General features: G+C 40.0%; 1 protein-coding gene across 1 annotated transcript in view; it reads left to right on the top strand.

The window, feature by feature from the left end:
• Nucleotides 1-11,631, top strand: part of ZNF674 (zinc finger protein 674) — a 36,927-nt gene extending 25,296 nt beyond the window's left edge. Inside the window, 1 exon segment of the mRNA XM_060407405.1 lies at nt 8,105-11,631. Coding sequence (XP_060263388.1) covers nt 8,105-9,594 — 1,490 coding nt within the window. The 3' untranslated portion in view covers nt 9,595-11,631.
• Nucleotides 11,632-13,726: the final 2,095 nt, after the last annotated feature.

Here is a 13,726-nt window from a genome sequence, read left to right on the forward strand (position 1 = left end):
TCAATTTGTCATATATATTTAAGTGTTTTGCATCTATATAACTGAAATTGCTTTATATTCTCATATTCTGTCCTTATTTGTTTTTGGCATTCAGCTCATTCTGTTTGGTATAACATCAGATCAGATCAGATCAGTCGCTCAGTCGTGTCTGACTCTTTGTGACCCCATGATTCGCAGCACGCCAGGCCTCCCTGTCCATCACCATCTCCCAGAGTTCACTCAGACTCACGTCCGTTGAGTCGGTGGTGCCATCCAGCCATCTCATCCTCTGTCATCCCCTTCACCTCCTGGCCCCAATCCCTCCCAGCATCAGAGTCTTTTCCAATGGGTCAACTCTTCACATGAGGTGGCCAAAGTACTGGAGTTTCAGCTTTAGCATCATTCCTTCCAGAGAACACCCTGGGCTGATCTCCTTCAGAATGGACTGGTTGGATCTCCTTGCAGTCCAAGAGACTCTCAAGAGTCTTCTCCAACACCACAGTATAACATAAGCATTGTTTTACCAATTTTCTTTGGTTATTAAGTGCCAGGTGTATCTGTCTATGATTTTAACATTTCCCATTTTGTTGTAACTGTCTTTTAAAAACACATAGCTCATTTTTAAAAGTACAATTTAATATGGTTGGCCTATACTTAATGGGGTTAATATTTATTTATTGTTCTATTACTGTATTTGTATTTCTTCTTTTAGAGGAAACTGTATTTTCTAAAGATCCCTGCTTTTCCTTTACCTCTTTTCATGCCTTTGCTGGATTTTCTTTACCCTCCCCCCATACCTTTTTCCCCTTTACTCATTTGCCTCTTGAATAATTCAAGTACAAAGCATATTCTTAGCAAGCTTTGTATGTGGCAAATTCTCTGTCTTTTCTTGTCCAAAAGCATCTTTATTTTGTCATCTTCCATTGCAATAATTTAGCTGGGGACAGAGATATCTAAAAGGTTGTCTAAGGTGACAGCTTCTCTCAGGACTTCAAAAATATTCTTTTGGCTTCTTTTTTAGCTGATGAAATCTGTTGTTTATCTAATTGTTTCTTTATAGGTGCTTTTAAAAATTTCTCCATGGTAGCTTTCAATACTTACTTTCTTAAAGTCTTACAGTTACACAGAACTGTGTCTCAGTACTGTGTCTCACCACACTCAGGACTCTGGACATTCAAGGGTAGGATGTAAGGGATATATGTATGCCTATGGATGATTCATGTTGAGGTTTTACAGAAAACAACAAAATTCTGTAAAGCAATTATCCTTCAATTAAAAAAAATAAATTTTTAAAAAGGGTAAGATACATGACAGAAATCTTTCATTCATTATCTCTTCAAATGCTGCCTAGACTGGGGGTCCCTCAAGACCACTGCCACTTTCAGAGATTCTTGAGAGGGATTCCCAGGCCTCGGCATTTAGCTGTATATACAGCTAAGATTATTACAGCAATGTAATAAGGATATACAGGCCTCCCCAGTGGCTCAGCAGGTTAAGAATCTGCCTGTAATATAGAAGACACAGAAGATGCAAGTTCAGTCCCTGGGTCAGTTAGATTCCCTAGAGGAGGAAATGGCAACCCACTCCAGTATTCTTGCCTAGAAAATTCCATGGACAGAGGAGCCTGGCAGGCTTTAGTCCATAGGGTCTCAAAGAGGCAGACACGACTTATCGACTGAGGATATAAGGATATACAACTAGAGCATAAGGGGAGAAGACAGGAGCAGAATCTGGAGGACTCCATGTAGAGTTCCTTATGTTCTCTCCCTCCCATCTAGGGTCACACAGCACACACTTCTCCCAGCATTGAAAAGGCAGCAACATGTGTGTTTTTGTGCACAGAGAAGCCCATTAGAGACTCAGCATCTATACATGTACCAACTGCCCTGCACATACCAACATTCCAGACTCCCGGAAGGAAAGCAGATCACCTTGTTTGTACAAGCAGCCTTATCAGTTAGTGAATGGTGGGGACATTCCTGAACTCTAAATTTCCAGATGGCAGCCAAGGGCCAGCTTTGCAAGCTGGCCTTTCTAAGTATAGCAGTCTCAGTGTTGTTCTAGTAACCCATTTCTTGGCATATTGCCTCTCCCTTTTTCTCTAGTCTTCCATTTGGATTAGCTGTTAAACCTATTCTGGAACTTATCATTTCTCTATTTCTCTTACTATATTTCCATTGTTAGCTCTTCATGCTACATTCTGGGTGATCTCAAGGTCTGTCACCTAATTTGTTAAATCTGTCTTTATCTGTGACTAGATAGAAAGTAGGTAGAGTTCTTCCCTTATTTCTTTGAACAGTTGAAATATATTTATCTTGAAGTCCACATGGTTTTACTAGCTATAGTTCTAGAAATGGGAGTATCTTTAAATATATCTGCTGCTTCCCTTTCATAGTAAGTCGTTTCCTTGTGAGATTAATTTTTTACTGTTAACTCTTCAGTGATAATTGGTATTCCATAGACATACTGTGAGCCCTAAGCTATAAAAATACAAAAATATATATTTTGGAAGATGTGCCACCACTGGGAACCTACTATTACAGGACCAATTTTCAGTCTAATTTTTTAGCTTAGGGGGCTCTCTACTACACTTATAATCATTTGGATTGAGTTACAGAACTAGGCTTTTGATTTTTTTAATCTTATTAATGTATAATTACAATGTACACTCTGCTGTACAGAAAAGTGACTCAGTTATACTTACATATATTCTTTTTCATATTTTTTCCATTATGGTTTATCACAGAATATTGAATATAGTTCCCTATGCTATACAGTAGAACCTTATTCATTAATTCTATACATACTAGTTTGCATCTACTAATCCTAAACTCCCAATCCAACTCGCCCCCATCCCCCTTCCCCTTTGGCAACCACAAGTCTGTTTTCTATGTCTGTGAGTCTGTTTCCGTTTCATATATAGGTTCATTTGCATCATATTTTGGGAGAAGGCAATGGCAACCCACTCCAGTACTCTTGCCTGGAAAATCCCATGGATGGAGGAACCTGGTAGGCTACAGTCCATGGGGTTGCAAAGAGTCGGACACAACTGAGCGACTTCACTTTCACTTTTCACTTTCATGCATTGGAGAAAGAAATGGCAGCCCACTCCAGTGTTCTTGGCTGGAGAATCCCAGAGGCAGGGGAGCCTGGTGGGCTGCCGTCTATGGGGTCACACAGAGTCGGACATGACTAAAGCGACTTAGCAGCAGCAGCAGTACCATATTTTAGATTCTACATATAAGTTATTTCATAAAGTATTTGTCTTTCTCTGACTTCACTTAGTATGTTAATCTCTAGGTCCATCCATGTTCCTTCAAATGGCATTATGTCATTCTTTTTATGGCTGAATAATATTCCACTTTAGATATATATCTTTCTTACCCATTCATCTGTCAGTGGACATTTAGGTTGTTTCCATGTCTTGGCTATTATAAATAGTGCTGCTATGAACATAGGATGTATGTATCTCTTCGAATTAGTGGTTATGTCCAGATATAAGCCCAGGAGTGGGATTGCTGGATCATATGGCAACTCTTGTTTTAGTTTTTAGAGGAACCTCCATACTATTTTCCAGTGGATGCACCAATTCACATTCCCACCAACAGTATAGGAGGGTTCCCTTTGCTCCACACCCTCTCCAGTATTTACTTGTAGACCTTTTAATGATGGACATTCTGACCTGTATAAGGTAGTACCTTATTGTAATTTTCATTTGCATTTTTCTGATAATTAGTGATGTTGAGCATTTTTTTCATCTACCTACTGGCCATTTGCATGTCTGCTTTGCAGAAATGTCTATGTCTTGTGCCCATGTTTTTTTCAGGAAAATTTTTTTTATTGCCATATAATTGCTTTACAATGTTGTGTTAGTTTCTGCTGTACAACAGAGTGAATCAGCCATATGTATACATATATCCCCTCCCTCTTGAATCTTCCTCCTCCCCGCCTCATTCCGTCCTTCTAGGTCAAAACAGAGCACCAAGCTGAGCTTCCTGTGTTATACAGCAGCTTCCCACTAGATATCTGTTTCACACATGCTAGTGAATGTATGCCAGTGCTGTTCTCTCAATTTTTCCTACCCTCTCCTTTGCCCCTTTGTCCAGAAGTCCATACTCTACATCCACACCTCTTTTTCTGCCCTGCAAATAGGTTCACCAGTATCATTTTTCTAGATTGCAGATGTATGCATTACCATATGATATTTTTCCTACTTACTTTACTCTGTATGACAGACTCCAAGTCCATCCACATCTTTATAAACGACCCAAATTCATTCTTTATAGTTAAGTAATAGTCCATTGTATATATGTACCATATCTTTATCCCTTTATCTGTTGATGGACATTTATGTTGCTTCCATGTCCTGACTATTATAAATAGTGCTGCATTGAACATGGGGTGCATGTATCTTTTTTGATTTTTAAATTGGAACTCTAAAAATTTATTTGTGCGTGTGTGCTCTGCTACTGCTGCTGCTAAGTTGCTTCAGTCGTGTCTGACTCTGAGTGACCCTATAGACGGGGGCCCACTGTCTCTGGGATTCTCCAGGCAAGAACACTGGAGTGGGTTGCCATTTCCTTCTCCAATACATGAAAGTGAAAAGCGAAAGTGAAGTCGCTCAGTCGTGCCCAACTCTTAGCGACCCCATGGCAGTCGTGCCCAACTCTTAGCGACCCCATGGACTGCAGCCTACCTGCCAAGGTCCAGCCTCAGCAGAGTCCAGGGATAACCTCAGGATGGATGAGGTCAGCGAATGAAGAAAGATAGAGAAAGAGATAAGGAAACAATGACAAGGGGTGACCAAGCTTCAGTGAGCAAGGCCCCTTTACTTTATTTTTCTCGGGGCTTTTATACCCTGAGTTGTACATACAGCAAAGTGAAAAATGCAGAGTCAACTCAACATTTCTTCAATATTAACTTTTATCGATATCCGATTCCTTCCTGCAAGAGTCTTATTTTTTGTACATTATCTTCTGGCCTGGAGGCCTGTTGATATTTTATGACCTCTTTTTGATAAAGGTTGGTCAGCCAGAACAATAATTTTCCCTTAAAGTGTCTCTTCTTAAATTCCTAGCCTGCGTCACCCTTAAAGTACAGAGTTACATTTTTATGGAGCAAAGATTCAGTGGGTTACAGCAAAGAAAAAACTTACTAACTCAAAGTCTAATGTTGCTAATGCTAAAGCTACTGCTTGTTATTTCTACATCCTGACTATATGCACTCTCAGGAACACAATGGATAAGGGATGTGAGAACTTGGCAGCAAGCATAGGCTCAACAATGTTGCAAGAGTCTCAATAAACCTGCCAAGTAAGCTAGAATGCTAACAGGGGGTTTGAAACACTCATTTCATGCCCAGGAGAATTATCAACTAGAGCCCTAAGTTAACTCTTTCAGGAGAAAGGTGGTCGGGACAGCCCCCTGTTAATGTCAGAAGATTTGGTGAAAGTCATGAAAAAACAGATTCTGGTTTTGGGGTAGATGCTCGAGAAAGGGGGGGCCCCTCGAGGCCTGATCTCGCCTTTGCCCGTCAGGCCTCTTCCTCATGACGTTTGCCATGGGCGGGATTCTCCACTCTGGCTCCCAGCACCTACCAGGCTCCTCCCTCCATGGGATTTTCCAGGCAAGAGTACTGGAGTGGGGTGCCATTGCCTTCTCCAGCATGTGTGCTCAGTCATATCCAATTCTTTGTGATCCCATGGACTACAGCCCACCAGGCTCCTCTGTCCATTTTTCCCAGGCAAGAATACTGGAGTAGGATGTCATATCCTTCTCCAGGGGATCTTCCAAACCCAATGATCAAATGTGTTTCTGGCATCTCCTATACTTGCAGGTGGGTTCTTTACCACTGTGCCACCTGGGGAGCCCCCAAAATGAAGTGTGTTAGTTGCTCAGTTGTGCTCAGTCTATGTGATCCCATAGAGACTGTTGCCCACCAGGCTCTTCTGTCCATGGAGATTCTCCAGGGAAGAATACTGGAGTGGGTAGCCATTCCCTTCTCCAGGGGATCTTCCTGACCCAGGGATTGAACCCAGTCTCCTGCATTGCAGGAGGTATCTTTACCATCTGAAGGAAGCCCCCCCTCACAAATTTATTTGTCCATTTATTTATTTATGGCCTCCCTGGGTCTTCATTGCTGTATGCAGGCTTTCTCTAGTTGCAGCGAGCAGGGGCTACTCTAGTTGCAGTGCAGTGGCTCCTCTTATCATGGAGCTCAGGCTCTAAGCCCATGGACTTCAGTTGTTGCAGCATGCAACTTCAGTAGTGAAGGCACATGGGCCCTGGAGTGTTTGGGCTTCAGTAGTTGTGGTGCACAGGCTTAGTTGCTCCACAGCATGTGGGATCTTCCCAGACCAGGGATTGAACCCATGTCCCCTGCTTTGGCAGGTGAATTCTTAACCACTGGACCACAAGGGATATCCAGAATACACTTTCTTCTTACCTGAGAACAGTTTTTTGAACACTCAGTTACCATCCTTTCTGTGTCTATCTTTTTTGCAGGAAGGCAGAAAGGATCCTAAGAAACAACACCTTTCATCCCAGGGCCCTCCCTTGATGCAGTACTCACCAAGGACAACCTGAACCACAAGATGACCAGCATGATGACCCTTAGGCCCATTTTTTGATTAGGTTGTTTTCTTGTTATTGAGTTGTATGAGCTGTTTGTATATTTTGGAAATATACAAATATAGTTTGTATATTTAAGCCCTTGTTGGTCTCATCATTTGCAAATATTTTTTCCCAGTCCATAAGTTGTCTTTTCATGTTGTTTATGGTTTTGTTTGCTATGCAAAAGCTGGTGGTTGAGATGGTAAAGAATCAGCCTGCAATGTGGGAGACCTGGGTTCAATCCCTGGATTAGGAAGATTCCCCTGGCAGAGGGCATTGCAACCCACTCCAGGATTCTTCCCTGGAGAATCCCCATGGACAGAGGAGCCTGGTGGGCTACAGTCCATGGGGTCACAAAGAGTTGGATACAACTGAGTGACTAAGCACACATGATTTCATTTGCTGTGCAAAAGCTTATAAGTTTGATTAGGTCCCATTTGTTTATTTCTGCTTTTATATCTATTGCCTTGGTAAACTGATCTAAGAAAACATGGGTACAATTAATGTCAGAGAATGTTTTGCCTATGTTCTCTTCTAGGAGTTTTATGGTATCCTGTCTTATATTTAAGTCTTTAAGCCATTTTGAGTTTATTTTTGTGCATGGTCTGAGAGTGTGTTCTAACTTCATTTATTTACATGTCATAGGTAATTTGATAGGTATTGCATTAAATCTGTAAATTCCTTTGGGTAGTATGACCATTTAAACATATTAATTTTTCCAATCAAAGAGGATGGGAGTATTTTTCCTTCAGGCCATCTTCAGTTTCCTTTATCAATGTTTTATGGTTCTCAGTGTATTAAGTCTTTCACCTCTTTGGTCAAGTTTATTCCTAAGTATTTTATTTTTTGATGTGATTTTAAAAGGGATTTTTTTTTACTTTTCTGATATTTCACTGTTAGTATAAAGAAACATAACCAGTTTCTTTGTGTTAATCTCATATCCTGCTACCATGCTGAATTTATCAGTTCTAGTAGTTTTTGTGTGGAATCTTCAGGGTTTTCTATATATAGTATCATATCAGACTTCTAATTTCTTATATATAATATCATTCTTTCCAGTTTCCTTGACCAGTGGGGAGTCTTTCTAGTTCCTGTTTAACAAGCATGGATACCCTTTGTGGTTCCTACTTTAAGTGAAAATTACATTCCAGTTTCCTGAACATTTGTGCCCTGTGGTCTGGATTCCCCAGTAAATCTTCAAGCTTCAGTTTCTGTTCACCCCATCACTTTAAATTCTCATTTCACTTTTGATGTCTAAAATTTATATTTTCTTGGTCTTGAGCTTGACTGTGAATTAAATTATTTTGTTTAATATAGGCCAGCATTTCTTTGTATATACAGTTGAGGGAAGTGGTGGAGTATAGAGAAGGTGGTGGAATATAGGGAGGGTTCATTCACATCAGCTCAGGCCCATTAATAGGAGTTCACAGCAGGGCATCTATGAATGAATTTTGTCCCATAACATTATCATAGAAATAGTTACAAGTTTGATGAATCATTGCATTTTTCCCTAGAATTCTGGAAAGTTAATGACCAGATAAATAACTACAAGGAAAGCCAAGACAAACCTCTATGACAAGCTGCATCCATAAATAAGGAAACGCTGAAGGATAAAAGTGGCCAAGAATTCAGAACATATGGAGAAATCATTTATCCAAGCACAGGCTTTGTTTCTATAGGACAAAGACTCACTAAATATTATTCATGGGGAAAGTGTTCAAAACATAATTTCAATTTTCTTAGTCAAAGTAGAAGCTATGCAAGAAAGAAAGGTGATGAATGTAAGGCATATTGGAAATTATGCTTCTATTCCAATCTTGATAAAGCTCAATCTGGAGAGAAATTCTTTGAGCCTAATGAGCATGGAAAAGCCCTCCACCGTAAGCAAGCTCTTAATAAAAGTCCAAGAATTCAAAATGGGGAGAAACTCTATCAATGTTCTGAATGTGGAAAAGTGTTTATCCAGAAAGCAAACCTTGTTTTACATCAGAGAATTCACACTGGAGAGAAACCTTATGAATGCTGTGACTGTGCAAAAACCTTCAGCCAGAAGTCAACCCTAATTGCACACCAGAGAACTCATACAGGGGGAAAGCCGTATGAATGCAGTGAATGTGGGAAAACATTTATCCAGAAGTCAACTCTGACTAAATAGTGAACTCATACAGGAGAGAAACCGTTTGTATGTGGTGAATGTGCAAAAGCTTTTAAGAGTTCATGTCGCCTTATTAGACATGAAAAAACACACATTAGACAAGCATTTTATGAAGCTATCAAATGTGATAAGTCCAGCCTTATATATCAAAGGACTCATATCAGTGAAAAACTTGAATGCAATAAACATGGGAAAGCCTTTGATGAGACACCTACACCCATTAAACATCAGCTAACTCATATGAAAGAGACACTTTATAAGTGTAGTAAATGTGGAAAAGGCTTCAGGGGAAAGTCACATCTTTCTGTTCATCAGAGAGTTCATACACAAGAAAAATCCTATGGATGCAGCATATGTGGGAAGACTTTCAGTGGAAAATCACATCTCTCTGTCCATCATAGAACTCACACAGGAGAGAAACCTTATGAATGCAGAAGGTGTGGGAAAGCATTTGGTGAGAAGTCAACCTTTATTGTACATCAGAGAACTCATACAGGAGAAAACCCCTATAAATGCAATGAATGTGGGAAAGCTTTCAGTGAAAAGTCACCACTGATTAAACATCAGAGAATTCATACAGGAGAGAGACCCTATGAGTGCAGTGAATGTAGGAAAGCATTCAGTAGGAAGTCAACTCTCATTAAACATCAGAGAATTCATACAGGAGAAAAACCTTATGAATGCAGTGAATGTGGGAAAGCTTTCAGTGTGAAATCAACTCTCATTGTACATCACAGAATACATACAGGAGAGAAACCTTATGAATGCAGAGAATGTGATAAAGCCTTCAGTGGGAAGTCAACTCTCATTAAACATCAGAAAAGTCACACAGGAGATAAAACCTATTAATATACTTACTAATAACCTATAATATGATATAATAACCTATCATAACCTATTACTATATTAATATAGAGATGATTTCACTAGTTATACCTCTGCTGCTGCTGCTAAGTCGCTTCAGTCGTGTCTGACTCTGTGCCACCCCATAGACGGCAGCCCACCAGGCTCCCCCGTCCCTGGGATTCTCCAGACAAGAATACTGCAGTGGGTTGCCATTTCCTCCTCCAATGCATGAAAGTGAAAAGTGAAAGCGAAGCCACTCAGTCGTGTCCGACTCTTAGCTACCCCATGGACTGAAGCCTACCAGGCTCCTTCGTCCATGGGATTTTCCAGGCAAGAGTCCTGGAGTGGGGTGCCATTGCCTTCTCCAAGTTATACCTCATTATATATCAATTCATCCTGGGGAGTAACCTTATAAATATCAAGAATGTAAAAATCTTCATATTACTATTTAATGTTCATTTAACTTAAGACAGAGCACAAAAGCATAATTCCAGAAGCATCTAATAAATGTGACCAATTTTTCATCCAGAATTCTTACACGAGTGGAGAATTATATATCAGAGAATTCAGAAGTGACAAAACTGTGAATATATTGATGTAGAAAAGAATTTAGAAAGAATTTAAATATCATTGAGTATCAGAATATGCTGAAAAGAAAGAATTTAAAGTCTAGAAAACTGTTAGAACTTATGAGAAAAATATGTTCCATATTCTGTACCACACATTTTGTGGGAAAGGTCTCGAGGTTCCAAATAAGCACTCAGTAGTTAAGACATGTTCACTGTGGAGTAAGTATGACATTTTTGAAAGAAAAATATAAACTATAAAATTACTAATCCTAGCTATGGCAAACTACGTTCACTTCTTAAACAAATAGGAAAATTCCTCCCTTAAGTGGTATAAAGGGGAATGAGTCATCATGATCCCTGAAACAAGCACTGAAACAGGAGATCTTACACATGTTCATCAACACTTTCAGTGCAAAATACAAACCCCTTTCAGAAAAGGCATATAGTATCTTTGGAAGGAATGATGCTAAAGCTGAAACTCCAGTACTTTGGCCCCCTGATGTGAGGAGTTGACTCATTGGAAAAGACTTTGATGATGGGAGGGATTGGGGGCAGGAGAAGAAGGGGACGACTGAGGATGAGATGGCTGGATGTCATCACTGACTCTATGAACACGAGTCTGAGTAAACGCCGGGAGTTGGTGATGGACAGGGAGGCTTGGTGTGCTGCGATTCATGCGGTCGCAAAGAGGTGGACACATCTGAGCAACTGAACTGAACTGAAGCTTTGACACACCTCACTTAGGAACATTGCTTACAACTTAATATTTAAGGGTAACCATTTTATGGTTACATTTTATGCCTCATTTTATTAGTCAATAAAAGATTTTTAATTTTCAGATTATCTCCCTTAATACAATATTCTTTAAAATAGGAAAAAATTGACTATCCAACAGTCAATTGATTCAAAATTGACATATCAGTAGGATAGAATAGTATGCACTAGTTAAAAGTGTTCTTGCTGCTGCTGCTGCTGCTGCTGCTGCTAAGTCGCTTCAGTCGTGTCCGACTCTGTGTGACCCCATAGATGGCAGCCCACCAGGCTCCTCCCTCCCTGGGATTCTCCAGGGAAAAATACTGGAGTGGGTTGCCATTTCCTTCTCCAAAAGTGTTCTTATGTTTGAGGATTTAGGGAAATGTTCATGATAATTGGCTAAGTGAAAAAAATTTTTAAATGTACCACATTATTTACATTGTAAAAATGCATTGAGAATGGATATGCAGCATTATATCAGTGATTCTGGGTGGCAGAAAAGTAAAACTATATGTACATATTTGTATACAAATATATTTGTTTTATATTTGTATGTGTTTTAGATTGTATAGGTAGACAGAACAAAATGCTTAGAAGGAAATATACCAAATTATTAAGCAGACTATCCAGATTATTACTTGGGTGTTAGGACTGTTGATTTTTTAATTTTTAAATGTAGTCCCCAGAAACTACCAGTAAAATAAATTGTTTAAAGTAATCTTGGGCATGCTTGATTCTGTCTTTCCATCCATACTTTAATGTATGACATCATTGTTTTCTTAAAATAACCCCATTTTCACATATGTGTACATATTCTTTATTCCTTTTTCATGTAGTTATCTGAGGGTATGGTTTTGAGTATATGTTTTACATCTTGACAATGAATATCCTGCAATTTTAATATCTGTGTGATTTTTCAGATAAAAATGAATCTCTATAGTTCTTTACTCTGTTATCACCACACCTCATTACATAAATTATCAGCTAACAAACTATACAGGTGAGGAGAGAGGTAGTAAATTGGTCAAAGGTACAAGTAATGAAACAAAACTGACTTCTGACACGAAATAGAAATCTCTTCAACTGTGATACCTGTGAATGTTCCTATTCCCTCTTTTCTCCTTGTCCTGTTGTCAGCAGTTGTGTCAGGCACATCCTAGGTGACTCCAATGATTTATGCCCTATATAATCCTCTCTGCTTAAGTGTAGGCAGAACTGAGACTTGCTTTCAGCCAATAGTTTATGGCAGAGGTATAGGATATCACTCCCATGACTATGTTATGTTATACAACACTTCATCTTAGGAGACCAGAGAGAAATTTCCCTTGCTGGCCTGATAAAGTAAGCAGCCATGTTGAGGAAATACATGTGACAAGGAATTGCAGCTGGTTTCTAGGGCCTGAAGGAGCCCTGAGCTAAGACAGTGGGACTTCAGTGGCAAGCTCATGCAGGCAAGAAAAGTAGCAATAGCAAGAAAAGTAGCTACTTTTTCCCCACAAGGAGCTGGCTGATTGGTAAATGGCATAGGACAGATTCAGAGATGTATAGCAGCCCAGAACCTTATGTGCTAAGGAGATCAACTTAGAGATCAGACCCCACTAGTGATTATGGGCCCAGGTAATTATCAGAGTTTCAATTGGAACCTCTGAAGAACTTAGGATGAAATTCATAAGAAAATATAAATTAATCCCAATAATTATTTACTTTTCTGCTTAGTTTTTTATTTTCCTGGAGTTTCTGCTGCTGCTAAGTCGCTTCAGTCGTGTCTGACTGTGAGACCCCATAGATGGGGGCTCACTGTCTCTGGGATTCTCCAGGCAAGAACACTGGAGTGGGTTGCCATTTCTTTCTCCAATGCATAAAAGTGAAAAGCGAAAGTGAAGTCGCTCACTCGTGCCCGACTCTTAGCGACCCCATGGACTGCAGCCCACCAGGCTCCTCCGTCCATGGGATTTTCCCCACTGGAGTGGGGTGCCATTGCCTTCTCAGGGAGTTTCTAACAGTGCTTTAAAAATTTTTCTTGTTTATTTTTCCAGGGTCATAAAACATACAATCGTATCTATGGAATTCTCCTCTCTGGTATTAGAATTCAGGATAGTTAATAACTTTGAGGGGGAGGACTTAGAAAGGGCAAAGGGAAGATCCTCAATTAGGGTCAATAGCACACTAGAAATTTTTTTTCTCTGAAGAATATCTGTCTGCAGAAGATGGTATTGCTATGCTCCAAAACCCTCACAGACTGTACTGTGACTCACATACAGGGACCTTCCAAAATTTCCATATACCATGTCCATCTGCCACAGACACTTCATATGCTAGGTCATTTGGTAATCTTGCAAAGTCTATGCTTGTTCTAGGCCACACTGAAAACTGGCAGTTTTGTGGGTTATTCAGTAAATGGAGCAGAGCAGCAAGATAGAAGGAGGTTTATTGTGCCTAGTGCCCCTCATGATTTATGGGACCCTGCTATCTCAAAAGTAGTATAATTCTCTGACACATATTTCATGGCATTACTCAAAAATCTAAGGGGCTTGTTTCTCACTCTGCATCTTTTCCCACCACTGACACCTTCAGCCCCTTAGGGCAGCCAGACCATATGGTGCAAGCAACAAGGCTGTTGGCACTAGAGCCTGGGCTAACTGCAGAGCCTTTCCTGCCCTAGGCCCCAGCCAAAGCTGGCAGCCTTTGTGTTACCTGGAATATGGGCCAGACAAGTATTTCTAGGTGTAAAATGTGTCACCTCTGATCCCAAAGAGGACCTCAAGGTGCTATATTTCTCTTTTGTGAAGTTAAACTTGATGTGGTTGAGCTTG

Source organism: Ovis aries, chromosome X (genome assembly GCF_016772045.2).
Source record: "Ovis aries strain OAR_USU_Benz2616 breed Rambouillet chromosome X, ARS-UI_Ramb_v3.0, whole genome shotgun sequence".
In the NCBI taxonomy this organism is placed as follows: domain Eukaryota; kingdom Metazoa; phylum Chordata; class Mammalia; order Artiodactyla; family Bovidae; genus Ovis; species Ovis aries.